Below are 24,597 nucleotides of genomic sequence, written 5' to 3'. Positions count from 1 at the left end.
ATTGCAGTTCCTCAGTTACACAATGCGATGACAAATACATCCAAGCTCTGTCTACGTGACAATCTCCACCTTCGCAATCCCCTCTCAGCCACAAAAGCTACAAAGAAAAGGCTCAAGGATGAAGAGCCTCACATCAGACCCTGTTCCAGATAGTCCCAGCAGAGCTGAGGCATTCTACTGCCCTGGACTCTTAACATAAAATAAACTCTTCTTCTCTGATGAGCTAAAACAGAGAGGAAGTTTGCATACCTACAACAGAAGCACAAGAACTTCTTCACCAGTTTGCAGTCACCTACTCAGAGAAATAGGTATATAAAAGACAAAAATAGGCTTCTTTTAAATACCATTAGTTGCCCTTCCACTCCTCTGTCTTGCCAACCACTGAGGGCTGCTGAAACACTCTCTTGGTCAGGCTAGTCTCCCGGCACCTATGGGTTTTTCATACCTCTGTAAGCGTGATTCGAGGAAGGGCAGTCGCTCCTCTCTCAAGCTGCCTCCACACAACTCGCCTATTCCTGGTACAAGGAGATCAACAGCTGCAACCTTAAAAGAAAGAAACCTATCATAAGCCATGCCAAGTAGCCATACAGTCTACAGCAGAAGTACAGCTGACACTGGATGTCTGTTTGTAAGAAGCTACCGTAATTCTTTTATTGAGTCCAGGACACTTACATAAGTATTTGCAAATGCTTGAAAAGCCCCTTGTTGACAAGAGAAGGCTAGGAGGGAACTTTACAATGATAACCATCAGTAAGTCTACAGAAAACATAAATAAGTGCAGTGGTGTTCCAGACTGAGGACATCTACAGCAGGTGGTGTGAACTGAATCCCACCAGGTTACTCTGATGACAATCTGTGCATGTAGGCAAGCCTGTGCAGGGTATAAAGAACCCAGCAGCAGCTCACAAGGAGACAAAGACACACAGGCAAGTTTCCTGAAGCCCTGATTCCCTTAGAGTTTAAGCTGTTCTGACGCTTGTAACTTGTGTTTAATCCATCTGCCCCCATTCCTTGAGCCAGCTGTAGTGGTAATGATACCAATGGATCAATGGCACTGATGTGCTGATCCAAGTGTTAGGATACCAGTGTTATCACCTATGCTGTTAGGTTTGGGCTGGTTTTCTTCTCTGTTTTGTTTTGTAGAGTTACTTCTCCCATCCCACAGCTGGACTGTTGCTAGAATTAAAGCCAGTGAAGTGACAGTGGCACATGGTGGGGTAGTCGCTCTTTTTGGTAGAAGCAATGTTTCAGGTTGTCTCACTTCAATTGGGAAATCACACCTTCAAAGCATGAGACCTGTGGAGGAAGAGTCTACCTCTTGTGTCCATCTGCTATTTGAGTATTACGTGGATGCTAGATTTGGATGACAAGAGTATCACGGGCTGCTTGGAGCATTGCAATTCTAGGCATTACACCTAGTAGTACGGAAGTCTACCAGGAAAAGAAATAAACTATGGCAAATCTATCTTAAAGGACTTAAGCAAAAACTTAACACTACCCAACTCCTGAATCTTCCTCCTGTTGTTCCTGCTTTGGGGATTTCTTCTACAACAGGAAAAACGACTGAACAGGATCACCTGATGGTCACATCTTATCTTGGACTTCTTGACCAAAGGCCCAGCAGAAGACTATTCTCATCTGTCTATCTATCAGTAGGGTAAGTCACATATGTAGCCAAAAAAAGAGGTGGAAGTGTGACCTACGGACTTACTGTATGTTGAGGTCCATCTTCATTGTCCCGCATGTAGAAAGGTTTGAGGTCATATGGGTAGTTAATCACAAACACGGGAACCTCTCCACAGTGCGTCACCAGGTACTTTTCATGTTCTGTTTGGAGGTCACAGCCCCACTGTAAAGACAGCAAAAGGGACCTGGGATGCTGCTTTGGTGCACCTTGCCTGTGGCAAGAGACACAGAAAAATCGCTGCGTAGGAGAGATGCGTAGCTTTGAATAACATGAAACCAAGCACAGCAACTTCTCACACAGGCCACTGGGAAAATTTGCTAAGCAGACAAGAGTTTCACGAGTTTTAAGGCAGAGCAAAGCAATGAAAATAACATGGTTAACTTCCACAGAACAGGGCCAGATCATCCCTGCATCAAGCCCAACCATCTGGTATCAAATCAGAAAAAAACCCAAACAAAATCCCCCAAATCACACTCCACATAGCTTAGGGGAAATAGGCACTTATCCAAAACCAGCTTACTCAACCCAGCAAAAAACCTTATTTCAGTATTACCTTTGGAATATAGAAAGCAGCTTTACTAGGCTGACTGCTCTCTTCCCTGCTGTGTCCTGTTACACACTACATTAATTCTCATTTAAGAAAACCCAGCATCCTATTAAACAATTCTTTGTTATCAGAAGCGTTGGACATTTGTAATGTCCTTCACTTCTCCTTTCTTCCAGCAATGCTATAAATTCTGTCGCTTTTGACTAGAGACCTCCAGTCCATTACAGGATGTGCAAAGAATATCAGGGGAGTGGAACGGAAAGAGGGGAACAGATATTCTGCAGACTCTCCTCATCTGAAAATATCCCGAGTTTGCTGTCTCATATCAAGGTAGTACTGATAGAGGACTTGAGATTCTACACCCACCTGTACACAGAGATAAGACAGTTACCCAACTGGCTACAAAGGTGGCTTCAGCCAGAGGGTTATTTTCCTCAAAGCATCAGAACGAGATAAAGATTATTCAGTATACACATACACATGAGATTAGCACCACCACGAATGCTCTCCCTACTGGTGTGTGTGTTTGAGATTGGGCAAAATATGACTTTCAGAAAACCATAATCTAACAGTGTTAGAAAGACTAGCATGTGATTCTTTCTCCCGGTCAAAATCTATGCTTTGGAAAGACAAGGGATTGCCTTTACCTAGATCTAGATTACACCGTATTTTGACGTGGTTTTGGCTTATTAGTCCTTGTCAAACTTATGGTGCTGTCCTAATACTATTTCTTTATTTGAGGACTGTTACAGCAACTCTCCTTACTTGACTCCTACTGAATAGGCAACACATTTGGCACTACTCACATACAGTAAAGAGAAGCGCTTTTGCCAAAGCCTTGGTCCTTCAACAGCAAACTCATCACTTCCTTCCCTGCAAACGTTACATGTTCTTTGCTACAGAACTCGCTCCTTATATTGCTTCCGTTTCTTCCCCAAAGGGCAAAGTTGTACCTGGGTTACAACTGAGCAAACACCCCAGGAGGCAGATAACCTGTGTGAAGTAACAACTCTTGTATCAGAAAGAGCGAAATGAGATCTACAAAGTTCAGGCTGGCTGTGTGCATGAACAGGCATAGGGACAAGCTGCCACACAACTACCTACCTCTGGCTTGAAAGTGAAAGTTTGAGAAGCTTGCTTCAAAATTTCCACTGCTTCATTGTAGGAAATTCTGCAAAAGAAAAAAAAAAGTCTTTAAGATAACTGTGAAAGGATTAACAAGAAAGTTTTCTGGCTAAGTGCCGTACTGGAAAATTAAGGAGGCATTTCCCCACCACCATGCCAACTTGTGCTGTGATGTCAGACTTCCCAGCAATGCTTCTTTGGAACGAAACCAAAAACCATTTTATACAGCAAGAACCCTATGTTTTCCTGTGCTTCAGCTACATGCAGGGCAGGAAACGCTAAGCTCTCAAGACACTTTTGCATTATTGCAATGTTGCATTTCAGTCAGAAGTGAGCTCTGCAGAGAATTGCTTCATAGAGATCTGTGGATTTTTTTTAAGAAAACAATATGCCCTCATCAGCATAGCTCTACCATTCAGGATGCTGTTAGGCAAAAATAACAGCCCAGAGAGCAAAGGGCTTGTAGCTCAAACATTTTCATTTTACTTTGCAAAAATTGTGAGATTTATTTGCAGCAATGTTTCTCTACTCCTCTGACAGATCTGAGAGCAGATTCTCCACTGACTTCCACCAATACAAAAGAACAGCATCATGGCAGAGCAAACAGAAAAAGTGCAGTGAAAGATGCTGCAGGTTTGACAACTGGAAATCAAGACTCAATGGAAGATACTTTTGCTGACAAGTTTTCCACATACCACGCAAATATTGTGGACAGAGAGAAGAAAGAATAACCTGGTCACCATAATTTCATCTCTCTGTATCATTAGCTAAATCCAATTATAAGCCAAATTCCCTAAAGAGAACGAGCTCTTTACACCCAGCTACAAGGTTTCACTAATACAGGGAAGGCTTCTGGAGGAAATACCTCAAGAAGGAATATATTGCTCCATATGTTTGGATTATGAGTCACCATGGTCCAAATGAGGTATGTCACTGGCACAAGTTCAACGCATGTAACTGATGTGTGTAAGCCAGGAATGCCCCAGATCTGCCAGCAGCTGACGAAGAGAGAAACAGAGGAAACGAGAGAGGGAGAGAGAGAGAGAGAGGCTGACTCACTCTCTTTTGCCTTGGACCATGGGAGAAGCTGAGTGTAACTTTGTCCTCTCAGAAATACCAGTTAGGTCCAAAGAGAGAAGGACTGAAATGGGGAGACAGCGACTTCGCTGATGTCTCCCATGGTGCTTATGCAGGCACGAGGCACAGGGATCTATCACGATTCTGTTGCCCAAGTGTGGCTGTAGCTGCTTAACAGGAAAACCAGTGCTTGGCTAAGCAGCCCTACAATGTTCTGTGGGATGAATGGAGAGCACCACTGTTTGAAGAGACAGGCATAAGTAGGGAAGAGGAGGTATTCTTGGGGGCCAAGGAGGGAAACCAAAAGCCTTCAGTTCTTTAACACACAAAGAACTGGGAAAAGGACTTGCACAAGCAATCAGGAACACAAAACCAATTTTGAGATTTTTAAATATCAAAAAAGAGTTTCATTAAAAGGGAGCCATCGGAGTGGAAGTCTGAAGGAAGGCAGAGCACCAAAGCCAAAACTAAGCAAGACCGCGAGCAAACCACTGTGCAAGTACATACTGGAAGGAGGATACCCTTACAGAAAGAGGATCTTGTCCAGGGAAGCAAAAGCCAAAGGCCAGCAGATTCAGATACCCGTCTCATGCAGATATGAAAGGGCAACTGACAAACAGTACAAAGGGAACTGCAATTCATGCTCTTTTGGAGACATTATGCTAACCCAGAAGACATTGAGTTGGGAAAGAAAAAGAACATATACAAAATAGGAACTCTTTCCCCCAAAAGCCCTCTTGCAGATAATTTTAAAATAGAAGTACTTACATCACAAATTTGTTCTTCAGCGTTTTTTCCAACCTGTCCTTGGTCAAAACAAGAAAAAAAATAAAACCATAAAGCTACTCTTAAGGGTTCAGGGGCCCAGAGGGAACTTAGAAAAGCTACCTCCCTCTAAGTTTTAATTTGTAGGTCTGCATTGTGATCTAGATATGGGTCAAAATCCACTCCCGGCCATTCAGTGCTAAAAGGGTACCCGATTACTGGAGCTGATGATTCAGAGGCTGCTAGATGATGTGACAGCTACAGTTCTACCACACTTACTACTAGCTACAAAAAGTTGTGTGTTCTCTCTGTTCATCTGAACAATTGCTTAAGCTCAGGTCAACTTTTAGCTCTTCATAGTTTGTTAACACAGGACAACACAGTAAAAAAATAAAAATAAAAATTAAGCCTTCCTATAGCCAAGAGCCCCCAAAATGCATAACAGGATTGCAGCTCTTTCCTGTCACATTTATTACCTTCTGGGCAGGAGCTATGTATTTATGAAAAAGCTCAACATCACGAGGACATTTGGAGAACACAGTGCTTGTCACTGTCTTGAAAAGATCTTCCATAACCTAATAGAGAAAACAGGAGTGCATGAGAAATTAACACTGCTTAGATGTCCCGGACTATAAATAAAACACAGTACACATCTGCCAAAGGGTACAGAAGGAGCTTCTGTCCTGCATGGTTAGACTGCATAAGAGGGTACCAGCTTGTTAACACTCCTAATTAGCAGGCTTGCTCAGTAGCTGAAGAGGAGTGGAACCTGTATTTCTGCTACGGGTTTAGGGTTTCAGTGTCTGCTGATGGCCTCAGTACCTTCAGTCAGGTATCTCCAGTGAAAAAAAACACAGCTAAAATATTCAAACAGCAGCCCTGGTCAGCCACAAACACACACATTACAATCATTTGTGGTGACTGGTCTCAGATTAATTATTAGTGAGGTATCTGTCCTGTAATGAGCAATTCTGTTTTTCTACTTTGTTGTTAGAAGAGGCAGAACTAAAGGAGAGAATAAAGGTGTACTGTGTAGAGCCACCCCATCAAACAGATCCCAGCTAGAGAGACTCTGCGCAGTAAGAGCAAAGCAAAGAGAACTTGTACAGAGATGAGTAGAGCGCTAAAGCAGAAGACCCATCAACGCAGGGATGTTTGAGAAACTAAAAAAAGATGTGGTTTCATTTCCCTAAACTACTGTGGATTAACTAAACGACATTATCATCCAATTTGGATACACTTATCCAGTAAAATGGGCTTTACCCATGAAGAAATTAAAATGCCGTTTTGGTTCTAAACAAAAAAAGCCCCCATGTGGGATGCCACTGCATTTTGATCAACCCATTTTAAGAGTACTTTTCTCTTTTGGTTAAGCAAAGCAGACCATCCAAGGCACTTGCTGTTGTGCAGATTAAGAGTTCCCATGACTCCTTGTAGTCTTAGGCCCGTACAAAGGAGATAGTTGATACCTGTGTAGTACTGATGGTCCCAACTCTTCTTCAAAATCACCCTCCTTATTCTCATCTCCTCTGTAAGGAACAAAGCAATGCAGCTGGGCTGCACATCATCTCAGCCTGGGATGGGACCAGGTTTTTTACAACAAAAAGCACCTCTGAAAGTCCTGGCACATTCCTGTTTTTTTTTTCTGTGAGCATAACAACTGCTTCATTAACTGCAGAGTTGAGAGAAGTGAAGTATGCACTGATAATATCTAGGTGAGTAGCAAGTCCCTAGACACCACAAAGCCCAGAAGAGACTAACTGTGAAAAGATGAACCTGATGTTCAGTCAGCAGATCTGAGGAAGGAGCAGGTCTCTGCCTCGCAAGGAACCAGATCTTACAGGGTAAGAGGAACAAGAGGCACAGAAAAGAAGAAGCTGGGCAACTGACATAGCCAAGACAAGATTTTGGGCACGATGTTCAAACTCTCATGTTTAGCAGAACATCTTTCATCACGTCTCCCAAACTGCTGAAACACTGTTCTGCACTGATGAACAACCTCTGCATCCCACCAGCCTAGAGAAGGTGGTAAATCAGTCCATTCTGACTCCTCTGGAGCTAAACAGCCTCCAGACCCCTGCATCAATCTGGGCCCTCTTTTTAAAAAGGTAAGATCCAAATAAAGGAACAGCATTATCATATGCAGATGAACAATTTTACCCCTACTGGTACTCAAACACAGAGGAAATGAAAAGCTAGCATTCCTGCTGCTGAGTGGCAAATAACCAAACAGTCAGCTTTGAACTTTCTTCAAAGTAGCTAGAAAAAGGCTTATGCAAATGAAATTAGAAAACTACTTGGCAATTCATCTGGTTTCACCAGGCAGAGTTGAAGGGATTTTACATTAAGCTTCCTCTTTCCAGAAAATGAAAGTATCATCTGGTTTCAGAAAAGCATGTTGTTTAATTAGCACTTTTTTTCCTCACTGTGCGATAAAGTAACAATTAGGTTCCCACAGCATTCAACATAAGCAGCTTCCTCTTGTGGAAAAAAGATGTGGGTGGTATGGGAAAAACAATCTGAGAAATATTTCCAGGTTTGAAACTTGAGGTTTTATCCTGGCAAAAAAGACAGACACGTGGGTCATGCATTGGCCTCCTCGCTGCTCTTATTTATGCCAAATGTGTACTAGGCACGAAAAGTGGAGAGAAAAAAGAAAAAGGAGGGAAAAAAAGCTCTCCAACTGAGAAGTTATGGCTTTAAGCAGATAATACAATGAATGACTGGAAAGTAGGCTATATGAAAAAAATGAGTGGAGAAGCATAACCAGTGGTTTGCTGGTTTGAGGGAACACAAGCTGGAGATACAGGAGAAGTGATTGGTTTGAACGTATCCTGAAAGAAACATGTTTGATAGGAGTCTTACAGAGGGAAAAAGCCATTGGAATCGAAGAAAGTAGCTCATCTCAGAGGTTGGATTCCTGATGTCCAAAAGCCCTTTAATTTGGTTGCTTCATAACGGAAATGTACAAATTGTGCTGGTAGGAGGGCAGGTGAGTAAGACGGAAGTGAAAGATTTCCATTCTTCCTCATTGCTCCCAGATTTTCTATCGATTTTCACCTTTCAAAGAAGTTCAGCAGTATCAATCTTGTCCTTCCCCAATGTTGCTGTGGAACTTAATGGTTAACTGTCCAATTTTGATTAGAAGCGGCTCCCAACTGTATTGTTTAATTTTAACTTGGATCTTTTGATGCTGCAACTTATCCTCTTACCAAATAAAATTTTGACCAGAGCTGAAACAGAGGAAATCATCAACAAAACGGCAGTAAATGTCAGCAGCAGCAATTGAAGGTGGTTTACACTGCAAGAAGGGTTCAAATAATCATCTTTATTACATAAGACACCTTCAGAAAAATCACAAAAACTGCCAGTATGATTTTTGTTTATGCGTTTACCTGGCGTATGCATATGGATGCAGTGTAGATCACAGGGCATTTACATATGAAACAGTCACCAAATGGACCATTAATGCTTACCTTCATGCTTGCTCACACACACGATACGTGTGTGCACATACACACACACAGAGGGGAGATTTGCATCTGTTCTTGATCATAAAGTCTCCCCTCTCAGCTATATAATCGACAGCTCAGGACCCACTCTGGAGACATGCTGTTATGAAAAGAAGGAGACTCTTCTCTGTCAGACCACTGCTTCGCTGGCCATCGAAGCTGAACAATAAATGCTGATGGAGCCTCAGCTATGGCAGCTGTACACCACTTCAGAGGAGGAACCCACAGCCCTGCAGATACCCCAATGTTTCTAAAGAACTTTGCGCAAGACACTTGGAACAAACCTTTCCCATGTGATTACCAGTGTTTGTTCCCTTGAGACTGCAGTCAGATTTGCCCAACTGTCTTAGCCTTGGCACTGAAGACAGAAAGTACTCCGAGTTCAAACTATTCTGGAAATCAAACCACACCCGTATTTCGAATCTAAGGTTCCTGAAGCTGACATCCAAAAATCAGTGCCACTGTTGATTTCATTTCATGCCCGAATTCCCTTCTGTAAAACGGAGGTAATAATGCTCCATGTCACTGGGCTGTAATGACAGCAAATTAATTTTGATGACGTACATAACCAGTGGAAGACAATACTTCTGCCCTCAGGACAGAGCTCAAATACTGTGTGTTAAATTGTATTCTCCATCTTAAAGAGATGTATTCTCCATCTCTTAAAGAGACAGTGGTGCTAGGATGTGCTCTTGTTAAGGAAGACTAACAATATGCATAAACACCCAAAAATGCCCTCAGGAAAACTTCCTTCTGGCATATCCTAACTTTACAGCCTAAATAATGGTTTTTTTAGCATGGTTTTGTATGTGCATTAGATGAAATTCAATGATGACTGCATCATATGGCCTCTTTGAGACCCCATTAGCATCATGAGTGAAGTGGGATCCTTTAAATCCGCTGCACTGCTAAGACAGTGGAATGAAAAATAGAAGACAATGATCTACAAATACGGCTACATGACACAACACTGAAGAGAGAGGAAGAGGGTGGCAGCAGGCATCTCAGATGACAGATGAGACTGGAGACCTTGGGCCTCCAATTCAGGGACTAGAGGGGCAATGGCTCTAGTGAGTCCAGACACTTCCATACAAATCAGCCCCCTTCCACTGTCTTATCTGACCTTCTTCTAACTCCCCTCTTTCTCATCCAGTTTGGAGGTAAAGTGCTTTGGGGCAACTTGACTCAACTTCTTGACTAGACTCTTGTGCAAAGAGGCCACAGAGGCCTCTCCTTAGATGCACTTACATATAACCCTGTACACTGAAGTAGTAACACTATCAGCCAGCCAGCCAGCACGGAGTACTGCACTGAGCACATGGGACCATGGGACTTTCCACAGAAAGTATTGTGAAACCAGTATTGTGAGAGTTTAAGCTTCTTTGTAGCACTAAAACACATTTTGGCACAGAACAGAAATTTAGATTGCGTGATCAAGACACATAAGACTTCACAAGAACTGTGCTACTAATTTAGGAATAACTGAGCACTACTCTGTGCAATTACAGTGGGGAAAAAAGACGTTGCTCTAAGATTTCAGGCCCTTTGCTCACAAATACACATAGCTTTGTTACTAAATCTTCTTTTTATTTTGTAAGGAAAGCTATGTTTCTTTTGGAGCTTTGGCCGAGAGAAAGATCTTAAGCCTCATCAGCGAATGGTAAACACGTACATCTTTGTAGCAAGGCTCTTCTTTAATGGTGTATAAGCAAATACTTCAAGATGTCCCTGAAGAAGCTGAGCATTCCCAGCACACTAACTTGCTGAAGAGGTATTCAGTCCAAATGTTGAATACCAATTTTAAAAATAAATTTTAAACAATCCAGCTCTTTATGTGAGGACAAAGTTCAGATGCTAACCCTGGCCAAGAGCCCCCAAGGCTTTCAACTGGGCGTTTTGCACTGAACAAAGAACTTGCAGATGACGACAAACAAACTGCCCAACGGGCAGATATATGAGAGAACACTGAATTTCGGTCAGTTACGTAGGGAAAAAGAAACTTAACTTAGGCTTTAGAGCAGCTGTCAGTTTTGGTTGTTTTTTGTTGTTTTTTTTTTTTTTAAAGAGAGATTGCCCAATGGTTTAAAAATAAACAAAACAGGAACTCCACTTCTGCAAATGAGAACATCACAAAAGTAAGCATGTTGCAATGTAGACTTGCTATGAGAAATGCAAAAGGATGGCTGCTAGGAGAGTTTCTGACAAGCAACTGTCCCTATAACATAGACTTTGGGATAGAGGGAAGAAGCGAAAGAGGAGAGCACAAGCTGAGACTTCACAAGATGTTTAGCAACAACAAAAGCCAAGCCAAGAAGGGTTCCTCGGTTCCCTACAAATAAAAGCCCTACACATTCTAGAACCATTCTCAGATCTAATTCTCTGAATCGTCTGAACTGGCTGTCTATACTTCAAAAGCCAAGAAATTAGTGTTCTCAGCACAAGAGTATAGATACGTTCCTGCTGTGTTCAAGGGGTCAAACACCACTTAACAGAAGACCCTGCTTATTATACTAGATAAAAGCAGTTAAAGTTTCAATCAGGTCCTGATTACCTAGAGAAACAGCAGGCTCAGGAAGTAAGGTGCAAACATATACATATGCTATGCTCTAAGAATACACAAAGTTGTTCTGGAGAAATGGAGAGAGAAAAGAAAGAGTGGGATGCTATTAATGACAGAGCACAGGGATTTCCAATGGGTCAGTCCACACAGCCCAGTGCCATCCAGACATCCAAGATGCAGAAGCAGCACACACAAGAGACAGAGTATGTCAGCTCTGCTGTCAGGCCATACTGACTCAGCAGACTGTAGATGATCCAGGCTGAAGAAACCACCACCTGGATATTATTTTATAAATCTGTAGCCAGTGACTCTGGTCTTTTTCTTTTTAAGGCTATTTCTCCAATAGCTTTCCAAGGAGCTTATCTGATATATGACAGTGTGTGTGGATGTTTACTTCCAAGTCCTACTAGGCATAACTGGCTTATGCTGAGACTAGTAAGATGCATTAGCATCCATCATGTGGTTAAACTGCAACTGAGAGGTCAATCCTGAAAAATCAGAAGCTAGCTGACTAAGGATTTCTTTCAGTCTTCTGCTAAAGCCACAGTGGATAGTGTATGCCAGGAACTGTTTCTACTTGAGATTTCAACGCAGGTTTCAAGGCGCTCTTTACAGAGCACGCCAAGGGACACACTGCATAAATACCGCTCAGATTCACTGGAGAGATGCTGAAGGTTTTGAAGGGTAGAGTGCCACTTTCATTAGCACCAGTCAAGCACATTTACACATTTCCTGGCAATACAGTAACTGTGCAGCCTCCCATACAGATGAGGGCTGCGTTCGTGCCGATACGTTCCCTTCCAAATCCCCTCTGTGGCCTCACTTCTGCTCAGCAAACCCTGATCCTTGGGAAGTCCCTGTGCAACCTCTACCCAGTTCACACAGGGTGAGAGGAGCTGCGACCTCAGTTGAGGGCAAGGAGCACAGCTCAGGGAAGAGTAAGAAGTTCTGGCACCGGTTCTGCAGCACAGACGTTTGGAGTGCCCACCTGCATGATGTCTTCGAGGCTTTCAGTGAAAGACAGCTCAGCCTCCACCATATAGAACTCCGCCAGGTGCCGGCGACTCTGCGAGTTTTCTGCTCGGAACGTCGGGCCAAAGGTGAACACATGGGTAAAAGCCCTGCAAGGCGACAAGAAACAGGTAGGTCAGGCCCAGCACACAAACAAGTTTGCTATACTTAAAGCCCCCACTTTTCTCCCAGGATCTAGAAGTACTCATGTTTCTATTTCATCTTTGACCAGTTTAATGGTGCTGCTGGGTATGCTGCTGTTACATTCCTTCAACCAGGCACGGAGTTGGGTTACTCACACCTCTTCACGACTCAGGGAGGTTGTACAAACCCTAACCAGATTTTGCTGAACACCATTCATGCTCAGGACACTTTTTGTAGCTGTGTGGGAATAAAAAATGACATTCTGCAGAACCAGATCACTGGAGAAGCACACGGACATTGCACCAGTCAGGCTCCCCTTGTCCACGTCCCTTCACGTTTATTTGGCTGCAAGGTCTGACCTTTATGGGTGCTGTGACACCCCAGAGCTCAATAGAGCAGAGAGGGTCCTGCTGCTGGAGTTGCTGGGCTGGTGTTAGCACTGAGAGGTGGCTGGCGAAGCCCAGCAGGACCGACGGACGGTGTATGGCTTGCAGTCCCCCTCTAGTGGCAAGACCAAAGTTTATTGCTGAAAGAGCCTTCGAGATAAAGAACTGGGCTCCTTCCACTCAGCCAAAAATGGTTCAGCTAAAAAGGGTCTCTACTGCAGAGAACACATCTGGGATATCATTTTATGCCGAAGCAACCAATGCATTTCCTATTATGAAGCTATTTCTCCAGCAACCTTCTTGGGAGCCTATTTAAATACATCCTCTCTTGTTCTGCAGTCACGTCATGCTGTGTTACACAGGATACAAAAGCCTTCTTGATTCTCCACTTCCTTTGTAAGAAACATTCCTATCATACAGCAACACACCTTTAAAGGTTTTATTTTTACCGTGGGGAAGCTGCACTCCAAGCAATACCTTTTACACTGTGGGCCATGAGCACTTGGGCTCCTAGACATCCTCAAGCCAGCAAGAACTTCCCAAACAGATGCTGTGACAGCTGTGTTTCCTCTCATGCTGCATGGGAAGCAAACTACGATTGGGGAGAGACCGAGTTGCTTCAGAAAAAAACATGGACTAGGCAGCTGCTATCTTTGGTTCATCTTTAACTTGACATTTTTAGCTGTAGACAGTGTGTAGGAGAAAAAGAACCTGACCAGTAGAGATTAAGCACAGTTTAACACTCATGAAAGGATGTGTGCTAATTGCTGGGGTTGGCATGTGACTTGCATCTTGCTCTGCAAGCTTTCAACTTAAAGAGGACATTCGCTTAAGTTTTTGCACAGGCTAATTTTGTTAAACTGAAGTTCAAATAAACAACGCTACAAAAAGCAGCATTTTTCCTTTGCCCCGTACAGAGGCATCTGCGCTGCAAATAAAGAACACACACATTCTGCTTCACTCATCTGTTCCCTCATGTCACATGATGGTTAAAAGTTACGATCCAAAGAAACAGCACTTTTTTTTTCCTTGAGCTGCTAACAGTAAAATCCCCAGAAGAAAGTTCCACGTCAAGACTCTGAATACGTAGCCTGCCTGTTGGTTTCTTTTCCCCACTGGCTCGGCACTCCCTGCTCTAATAAATACACTTTCTGTCTCTACTTTGCTTCCGTACCTGTACTCTCTCATACATGACCACAGCATCTACGATGCCAACCAGATTTTGCAGCAAACATCTTTCCTCGAGCATAATTTTCAGCATGCCTCTTTTCCCTCTGCTGCCTTTCTCACTTGCTGTGATGTTACTGTAAACTTCTGCCATAACTCAGTCATCCTCCTTCAAACTGTCCTTCGCTATAGTGTCTATAAAACCTCAGCAATGTTTAGATTGTGTAGAAGTGATGTACCAAGACACTTACTCACTGCACAGGCCAGTATTATCTCATCAGTTCCTTGTGCTCCCCCATCTGTAGCCATCTGTTGTCTTGGGTTATACAGAAATGCATGTTCTTCCTCACAAGGCCTTTTTGTTTTTCTTGGTTTTTTTCCCCATGTTCCTACAGCACCTGGCACAACAAGGTCTCGAATCCAAAGCTTAAAAGCCTCAACTGCTATAGCAATACAAACAACAAATATCAAACAATGAGTCACTTGGCCAAAATTGTTGAAAGTTTAAGGCAGAACTGGTCAAAAACTTGCCAGGCTACAGAAGTTGGCCTGTAGTGGGAAACAGGAGACACAGGTTCTTGTGCTACCTGTGCCCATGTTTCAGGCTTTTGCTGAAATATTTCAATTTGGGGCTCTTCAGTTAAAGAAATAATTTTCCCTAAATAAATGAGTTTAGTCACAAGTTCAGATTGTGACTGGGCCAGGACTAGACACAAGATAAAAGTCTTTTCAAAAGCTTGCAATTGCTAAAGTACCCACTCAGGTCTGCTCGATTTGATGTGCAGGTCTCCAATTTCTTGCTGACATGAAGTCCTCAAAGTAACACTTAGAACTAAAGTGTGATACCAGCTGGCTAGCAAAGAGATCCTGTCCCACAGAGCAACAGTTTGGCTTCAGTGAGAGACACATTTCTCAACAGCTGCCCAGGCATGGGCACTGACACTTCAGTTACTGCAGGTTACCATGGCAGATGACAGTCTCCAGCAATGCAGGCTACTATGAGCACTTTGAGCTAACTGTACTTATTTCCTACTGAATAGCAGCCCAAGCATGATGACTAGTTACTTATCTTCCAAGGGGCTTGCTGGCTGCAAGATACCTAAAAGTAATAAAAAAAAATTTAGAAACCCTTATTGCACCACGATGTTAATCATGGTCAAATGCTTCACAGTCACAGATTGATTTTGTGCTGGAAGAATAAAGCCTCTCCCTGTACCTGAGACAGAGCTTTTGGAGAGAAGTGCAGAACAACTCCCACAGGAACAGATTTCAGTCTTTTCTCAACTCTAGGCATCCTGTCATAACCAATCTTCTTTAACTTGTAAACTGAGCACCTCCTACATTTACAAAATGAATCATTAGCACTGCAACTTCATGGATTATCCCAAGATGCTCAAAAACTGCAGGGCTTTGTGACAACCTGTAGAGAACCTGACATCACTGGTGTAGGGCTGAATTTGCCCGTCTGCCCCTTGGAAGAAGGCAAACAAACCCAAACCCCCAAATAAACCCATATCTGCAGAGAGGGGAGGAATCATTCTTTTCTCAGGCTAATTGTAAAGTGAAAAGATAGATACAAATAACTGTGAGAACTTCACCATGATCCTGGGACCCTGGCAAAGGGAAACTAGCCAGATGTCATGCTGGCAAAGCGATCAAAGGAGCACAGTAAATGCAAGTCATCTGGTAATGGCAATGCAGCACTGACCAGAGGCCTGGACATAACAGAGAAACAGCTAAAAATACATATAGTCACTGTTATCAACTCCAAGCATGAACAATTATTTTTCATCCAGGCATTCATATACTGTTTACTGTGCTCTGCCATTCAAGACATTAAACAAATGCACGCTACACAAATCTGACCTTTATTTGTACTTCAACTGCTATTAAAAAACATATCTGTGATTTGATATGCTGTTCTATCACACTGAGCATGTATAAATATATTAGAAAAGAGGGATGGGAGCTGACTCCGCTCCAATTTCATGGTACCGAGAGCAGAACCAGTCATTTTGTTCTATGTGCATTCACTACCTAACACAATGGAGCCTCAGTCCAGGGCTGTGACTCCTATGCTCTATGATGCAAATAATCAATCATTTAACATTCCCAGACCTCTGCAAGACTTCTAGCATTTAAAAATAACTTGGAAAATTCTGGCTAAGTCTCCAAAAGTGCCTAGGTCAGTTGGGGTTAGGGGCACTCAAGAGTCTTTCAAAAAAATAAGTAGTGCTAATTCCTCGTCTTCAACAAAAGCACATACACAGGAGGGGAAAAATAAAAATTAAAAAAAAAGCAAGCCCAGTAATCTGTCGAGTCCTTTTCTTTAGCCATTACAGGCAGAGCAGTAACGTCTGTAACACTGTCCTTGTACGTGCTACCAAAGAACACAAGAGAGGCTTTGAAATGAGTCCCTTTGCAGTCAGCTTCACCCAGATCAGAGCGCTGGACAGCAAGCCTGAGTGCATTTATGCAGTTCACAGGCGCTGTCGAGGTCAACACCAGAAGGCGGCACAGAGCTGTTTAATTAATTGCTCCCTTTCTGGGACTGTATTTTGCTCTGCCCAGTTCTCTGGGAAAATCTGAGAGCTGAATGTGGAGGCCAAGAGAATACACACAGCACTCACTCCAACACACTGAAACGCTGCAAAAGCGAGGGCCCTATCCTGCAAAACGCTGAGCTTGTTGCCCCAGCCCAGCAAAGGGCTTAGCCAACCTTCTAGGTACAGGCTCACAAGAGTCCCTTTAGACGCAGACAGCAGCGCTTGGATGCGTTGCTGGAGCACAGCCGTCCTCAGCACAGACGATTGCTTGGTGGAGGCTCATTCTTGCACAGGCTGCATTTGTGATCTCTACCCTATGAACATCCAGGAAGGAAAAAACTTCCCCCTTTTCACCCTTATTTTACACACTACTACAACCCTCTTCACAAACAGGTACCTCTCCGCCTTTGAGAGCTTTACGCCATGCAGAATGAAAGCTCATTTTATTTGAACTCGTTGACAATTCATTACTGAGGCAGTGATAGAAACCAATAGAGAAGTATAAAGTATCTGTGCCCAAAGCTGCTTAAAATCATCCTTTTAATTAAACTCACGCAATGTTTGTAGGCCTGAGCATCTCCGCCTTACTGGCAATTTTTACACTGCAATCCAAATATAATTAATTGTGCTGATGGTTCCCAAGCCAGGAATGGATTGTGCTCCTTTTCTGAGCCAGGACTCCATGCTGTTACCAGGGTAATAAAGACTTATTTGTGCTGTCGAACCAAGGGGATATAACTCTGAGCAAGGCTATTAATCAAGAAGATGCAATCCCTGCACAGTCAGCTTACAGCCTATGCCAAGGTCACACCACACAGTAGTGACACAGCTGGAGGCAGAAGCTGGTTGTTGTGACTCAGGGCTAAGCGCTAAACCTCACCAGTATACACACAGCTATTCATTTGTACAGTGCCCTCGTTCTCACTCCAAAATACTACCGGTATCTGCATAAACACAAATACAGTGATTACTCTGACAAGGTCTGCAGTGAAGAGTCAAGCTGAAAGGCGACTTGTGCCAAATCTTATCTTTGGCCATGCTAAATGAGCACAGCATGTGACCCTTCAACACAGTATGTTCCCCCGCACCATCATCCACCAAACCTCCCTACCACACGCACACACCAAAATGTAGATTGCAAGAAAATCTAGAAACAATAGCTTCTAACCCAAGGACAAAACAACACATGATGTCAGCAGAGGAGGGAAGGAAAGAAAGGTGACCCTAAAGCCCAGGAGCTTAGCTTTGTCAGCCACATTGTCCTTTCCCTTAGGAAGGGAAGAAATTAATAAAGTGAGACATCTGATTTAATTCCACTCTGTTCCAGCACAACCATATTCATTTTGAACATGGACGACCTGCCGGCTCCATCAAAATAAGCAGATGACTTTGCTTGGCTGCCAGAAGACACCAGTCAGCTGCAGTGCTTGACCTAGGCACGACTGGGATTTTCAGAGATGCCGAAACTTGTACGTTGAAAGATGTTCTGGCCCGGTGCGAGAAACCACATGCACACAGAAAACCATTGAAACATACTGATCTAATGCCTCCCTGGTCTAATTTTTGGAGGGGCTGAAAACCCAGGGCTCCTAATGATGCTAGTGATGTACGGGTACCCAGCAGTTTTGAGAAGAGGGAGAATACTTTACATCCTTGAGCTGGGTAGACTGTTTAAATAAAACTTCAGAGTTGGACAGAAATACCTGTTTTTAAACCTCAATATAAAAATAATGCTCTCATTACTATTGTTTGGGGGTTTGGATTTTGCACAATGAAAATGCACGTTTCTGTTGTAAAGGTGGCAGCGGGGACTGAATTTTATCCAGAAAAGCAGCAGAAAAGGAGTTTTAAAAGATTCCTCGTAAAACATGCCACTTCTGTCTGCCCTCTGAGGGCAGATGAAAAAAGCTGCATCTTGACAAGGGCTTTTATAGCAGTACGTGAAGCTTAGGCCTGGGCAGCAGAGCTGGTGTGCTGAGTGCTAAGGTTTCAATTCATGCTGTGACAAGATGGGACTGTACTTCCTTTTGTAAGCAGCCAAAAATAAATACATAAATTAAAAAAAAAATATAAATAATGCTGTCTACGTTCCCAGACAGGGACTGGGAAGTGCCAAACTTCCCCCGCAGCCAGTCAGACTGAAGCAACACAGCCGTTTCCCTCGCTGCAGCCTCCAAAGGGCAGAGTCCTACCATGCCCGCAAGGTCGCGTGCGCAGCAGCACCCTCCGGCCACGCTCCAGGACCAGCTCTCCCCCTGCCACATCCTCTGCTCCAGCTTCAGCGGCAAAAAAAGACGGTGACGGGACAAGCATCCTCCCCAGGTCATCCACCTCTGCTTGAAAATGATCCAGGCACACTTGAGTAATTAACAACAACATGGCCTATATACCCTAATTATCTGGCAAAGCACCCCACATTTTGTTTATTAAACCATACAGCACACCTAGACAGTGTATTGTTAGTTTACAGATGGCAGGAGAATACGGGAAAATCAAGACAAAAGAAACAGCGTTACTCAGAGCCATACAGTGTCTTCTGCTCCAGGCTCAAAGATCTCATCAGCTTAGGTCCTCCACCCTTTTATGCCACACTGTTGTACTTCGTTCTCAGTGGAGACTTATTTTGTCTTAGTTTTGATATTATTATTTCTATTTAAAGTCAATAAAATGACCGATTAGCAATGATAACTCAAGCTGGGTTGATGAAAGCCTCCAGAGCGGTTAAGCATTTATTCAAATAATCATTTCCCATGCCCCAGCTAACAGAGATCTTCTACAAAGGATTGATATAAAATATTTCAAAGATTTAAATAAAACAGGGAGCAAAGGTGTTTTTCAAAACTTAATCATCCCAGTGACTCCTACTCTAAGCCGTAAAGATACATTACCAACATGGGGGGGGGGGGGGGGGGGGAGGAGAAATTGGGTTAAATACTTTTCCTTTCAGAGTGGAAAAAACACATGTTCTCCAGAAACTGCATTATAATAGCTACGAAGAGGATATTTTTATCATTTTTTTTTTTTCAGATGGACACTGGTTCTACAAACTCCATAAATATGAATCACAGCAAGAAACTGCATCAGTGAGTGCACTACTGCACAAAGGGAGTCATGGTTCAGGTGACATTTCAAAGTTTGGGGTGTAGCTATTTAAAATCTCCAAGGCCTCAAATTCTACAGTAACTAAACAAAGTAAATAACTGTACTAAAAAAGATTACTAAAAGCTGTATTAAATGCAACACATTCTAGCTGACTATGACATGTCTCTATACCCATATTCTACTTCAGTGCAATGACAGCAAACCCTTGAAGAAATTCAGAGCGCACACTATTGGATTTGTGCATCTATTTTAAGGAAAGCCATGGGAGCAAATAGGGATGAAGCTGCCTGCCTTAACATCCCATACTGGAGCCACTTCTTGGGGCAGAGAGACTCCCTGAGAAGCAGGAGCTGCAGCCTGAACACAAGGCACGTTCAGACTCTCGTAAACTATCAAGTTTGCCACGGCGTTGTAAGCCACTGACGGTCAGCTGAGCTGCAGTAACAGACTGCCTACAGGCTTCTTGCTTGCCTCAGTCATAAAATAAAACAAGTTCACAGAAGCCACCATGAATGTGGCTACTATGGTACAAGGAACACGCGGGCAGAGGGTTATAACAGCCCTGTTGTAACTCACAAAGCCGTGGTTTCTTAAACCCCTGCGGCTATCACAGTTTTGTCTGGGCACACACATGAAGCTCAGCTGCAAGGTCCTACACAAATCTGGACACTGGGATGTCTGACACAGATCCTATGGCACCTACTACTGCTTTGAATAAGGATGGCAAGACATTCAGAGAAGGAAAAGGCACCGTGCACTGGATTCAAGACAGAAACATAGTGGTTTATCTCAGCTTACTTGTAAAAGGAGGACTAAGAATTTCATCTGATGACACTTTTCCTCAGGTGACCATAAAACATGTTCTTCTGCTGCTATCTGCACTTGATTTTTACAGTCAGGAGATAAAGAGAGCATAGTCCAAGACAGTTCTGGGATTGCACTCAGCCCTTCATACATGGAACCCAGGGACATGGCTGAACTGCAGCTACTCTCAGTGCACTCACCATGCTTCTTGCAAGGGAATTACCTGCTTCCCCTCGAAAAAAGCGAAGACCAACAGCATATCCATGAGGACCAGAAAGCTCTAGCCAGCCAAGCGACCCTGTGCTCACTGTTGTACCTATGAAGTTCATGAATTTGGCCCCCCTAGTAATATTAAGTCATTAACAATCACTGCAGCTGTCATGAACCAGACTGAAGCATGTGGTAATTGATTAAAACCAGACATGTCACAGTTGCTTTTTATAGCTCCAATTAAGTGTCAGCCTAATTAATGGAAGTTAGTGTGCTAATTATAAGAGTCTGTGTTGTGAGTCAGACTCAAATGTTGTGCAAGAAATGTCAGAGATTTTTTTCAGGCATCCAAGATAAATAATTACACTTATTTTTGTTACTTCTTAGCAACAGGAATGTTATACAACTGGACACCACTCCTGCAGCTGCATTCAAAAGTATTTAAAATTGTACAATGTAGAGCAAATATTTGCTTCAAGACAATGCAATCTGTTCCATCATTAGCAAGTCATTTTGGAATCAAATTTTAAGGCTGTGTTTGCCAGACTGCTGAAAATGAAGCCTCTTTTGAGGAAGGCGGCATCAAACACATCTCTCTTCAGCTCCGCAGTGCTTTCCTGAACACCAACCCGAAATGACAGCTCTCTCTCCATCTCTTATATGCTTCAAAAAGCAGTGAAGTACGAGCATTTTAAAAGTGAAATCAGTGTGATTTCAGCATCTTCTGAAACCAACAGGATATTCACTGCATTCAGCTCTCTACAAACTCAGGCAGACACAACTAAAATGGTCTGGATGACTGAGATTTTTTTAGAGCCTCTCTGCAACCAGAAAAAACAGTTGCAAGGTTGAGGAGAGTATCTGGAATAGGCAGAAAGTAGCAAAATCCATGGTGGTTTAGAAATCAAGTGGATGTGCTTGAGGAACGTGGGATTAATTAAGTTTCAACTAAACCAAGTTTGACAGTTAGACATTAACAGGCAGATGTCAGTATGAAAGGCTGAGGTTTTAAGTTAGGCAGAAAAATACAGCTCCTGAGGAGAGGATGTTGAACTGAAAATGAACTAGAGAAAGAATTCACCAAGATGGTCTTGTGGACAAGATTGGTGGAGAGGAAAATGAGAATGAAGCCAAGAATAAACTTAGAAGGACAGAATAATTCAGGCTGGAAGGTTGCTGGTCCAGTCTTCTGCTCAAAGCAGGGTCAGCGAGAAGGCCAGACCAGGTTGCTCAAGGCTTTATCTAGCTAGGTCTTGAAAACCTCTAAGGATGAAGAGTGCACAGTCTCTCTCAGCAATCTTTTCCAATGCTTGACTGATCTCTCGGTGATATATTATTTTCCTTGCTATACCCTCTCAGAACTTCTCTTGTTTCAACTTATCCCCACTATCCTCCTGTCGTTCACCATGGCAAAGAGTGGGCTTGTCATTTTGATAACCTCCTCTCAGGTCTGAGCAGGCTGCTATTAGGTTGCCCCTGAGCCTTTTACCCTTTTGAAGAGAACTTCAAGAGAACGTGAGACGAACAAGAGAGCAAAAACCTACTGAGGGCCTGCAAAGAGAAAAGAAACAGAGCTAGGGAGAGAGCAGGGAATGAGGAGAGAACTTATTCTGCAATTTAGGGAGGGGATAGCCCCCAGAGCTTTTAGGAAGAGCAGTTTTAGTTAAGGTCACAATGCAAAAGGCAGAAATGGCACTGCCTGAGATAAGACATGGTGCAAGGAAAAGCAATGCAAAACAATGATGTAAACTATTAGCAAGAGGGGCTGAAAGGAGAGAAGCAGGTAGAGCTTGTGGGAAGCACAGACGGGTGAAAGGACAAAAAAATATGAGTAAATACAGCCAGTGAGCTGTACTTCTTGGCAAGAATTGGTTTTGGCCGTCTCCAGTATGCCTCTGAATCATTTTCAGCTGTCACAGACCTTCCAGCCCAGTTCAGGTCCCTAGAGGGGCCTTTATCCTCACCAAAGGACCACAGGGCAAAGAAATACCACAAGGACTTCACAGCAAACCAATGGCATTTAAAACCAGTTATCGGGACACACACAGTCCTACAAACTTCTACCACATACATTGGTTACTGACTCATCTGAGACTGAGAAGACTAAAGGGGAGAACTGTATTACTGAATAAAGACTTTTCTGGAGACCTTAAAGAGCCTATAGATTTATAGCAGCTGACAATGATTCAGACAGCCTGAGCAGTCAACCTAGATGCCGTCACTGTGAAGATGAAGTACAATGAAATGAGAAGTTGTGCCAACTAGGCTGTTCGTGTCATACTGAGAGACAAGATGAACTTCTCTGACCTTGCCTTCAATAAGAAGCACACACAGCATAACAGACAGTCAATAAATGCAGGAATACCTCTCTCCCCACGTTTCCTCAAAGAAAAAGGTTAAAAACTCACAAATTCTAAATGGCTCACTGTTCTCTCCTGTAATCAGGAATAGCATGAAGCAGCCCTGCCATAAAAATGGAGCCCTGAGCCCCGAGCCCCGGACAACATGCAGGCACGGGTACTCAAGACGATACCCTGCGGGCTGCAGATAACTCTCAGCAAGGACAGCAGAAGACTTGGTTCCAGGCACATCTGGTAAGTCTTCTCCATACCTCCCCTGCCCTGACTTTTCCAACCACAGCTTGGAAGTTGTTCATGAGCTCTCTAAAGCTAAAAGCTAACTCCAAACAGACATGACTGCCTAGCTGACTTTGTTCCCTACTACATAAATCCCATGGACAAATTTCTCCCTGCCTCTCATACCTGTCCTGCTCCACCCCTGGTTTCTAATGGACTTCTGCAGGCTCTGTCTCTGCACTCCCACATCTCACAGCAAGTCACGACAGGATATGCGCCAAGACTGGATGGGGAAGGGTATCCCAAGCATTTCTACCTTGGTCTCCTCCCACAAATTCTCAGGGACCAGTTGTTCCTGAAAGCCTTAAGACTGCAGCAAGTCAAGATTTTATTTAAGCTAAAGGGAATTTTTGAAGAATAGTTCCTTTTCTGTGCATGAAAAATTTAGTCTGGCTAAAACAAAGGGTAAATTTCACAGGATCAAATCCAAAACATATGGATTTGTTTTGGCTGCTGAGTTTATTGGGAAGACCAGAACATTTCCATTTTGAGGGGAGAAGGACTCCCACCTTTTACTACTCTGACAGCATCATCACAACACATTCATTTGCCAAACAGCTCTGGTTACTATTATGCACTTACGTTCTTTGACCATGTAGGAGTCCCATTCATAGAGTAATACCCAGTTTAATAACCACAGATAGAACCTTCACAGTATCTAAAGGGTTTCACAGTATCTAGAGGGTTAATACTGTGATGCATCACTGTGGTGCTTCTGCATCTAGAAGAGCTTGATCTATTTTTGAAGACTGAAGGGATTCAATACCATTTCAGCTGTAGGTCTCAAAAACTCAGTGTGCTTAAATAAAATAAAAAGGAGCAGGTTCACAGAATAGCTATGCCCCATTATGAATAAACACAGCTTATCTAAATTTAGATGTCACCGGAACTATTTAAAATGCCTGTAAGAACAACATGCTACTGTAAAATAGGAACATGAAGCTGTAATGTAACGTACTGCATGCTGAAGAGCATTGATTTTTTTACCCATCCTTAGAGAGCAAGGTGCACCTGAGTGCTATCAACAGAAAAAATATTTACCAGAGATGTCTTGCATCTGCCCAGTTTAGCCTTCTACTCCATCCTAGAGCAGGCTGTGTACTATTTAAAGGGAACAGACTGATGTAAGAGAGTGAGATTGTACTTCAAGTTAATCATTACAATCCATACTCTTCCTTTGGGCTTATTTGATTTGTGGAATTACGTCTTTCAAAAAAGGTCACAACACATGACAGTCAATTAAGTCTAACACGTACAAATGCATGTCATCCCATCTACTTTCAGGGTTGCAAAAGTTCCACCGCTCCTACAGTTAAAT

At 43.1% G+C, this 24,597-nt stretch overlaps 1 protein-coding gene across 2 annotated transcripts in view; it reads right to left on the bottom strand.

Moving 5' to 3' along the window:
* Positions 1 to 24,597, bottom strand: part of NARS2 (asparaginyl-tRNA synthetase 2, mitochondrial) — a 52,648-nt gene that overhangs the window by 8,547 nt on the left and 19,504 nt on the right. Inside the window, exons 7-12 of one of the 2 annotated variants that reach the window (XM_049823092.1) lie at positions 12,262 to 12,394; positions 5,678 to 5,776; positions 5,205 to 5,242; positions 3,339 to 3,405; positions 1,712 to 1,849; positions 446 to 543 (exon numbers count right to left, since the gene is read on the bottom strand). In XM_049823092.1, the coding sequence (XP_049679049.1) occupies positions 446 to 543; positions 1,712 to 1,849; positions 3,339 to 3,405; positions 5,205 to 5,242; positions 5,678 to 5,776; positions 12,262 to 12,394 (573 nt within the window). Of the gene's footprint in view, positions 1 to 445; positions 544 to 1,711; positions 1,850 to 3,338; positions 3,406 to 5,204; positions 5,250 to 5,677; positions 5,777 to 12,261; positions 12,395 to 24,597 lie in introns of both variants that reach the window. The other variant, XM_049823091.1, reaches the window with a different exon arrangement.

Source organism: Accipiter gentilis, chromosome 19 (genome assembly GCF_929443795.1).
Source record: "Accipiter gentilis chromosome 19, bAccGen1.1, whole genome shotgun sequence".
Lineage (NCBI taxonomy): Eukaryota > Metazoa > Chordata > Aves > Accipitriformes > Accipitridae > Astur > Astur gentilis.
The sequence above is the reverse complement of the archived record's forward strand: the minus strand, read 5'-3'. Positions and strand labels throughout refer to the sequence as shown.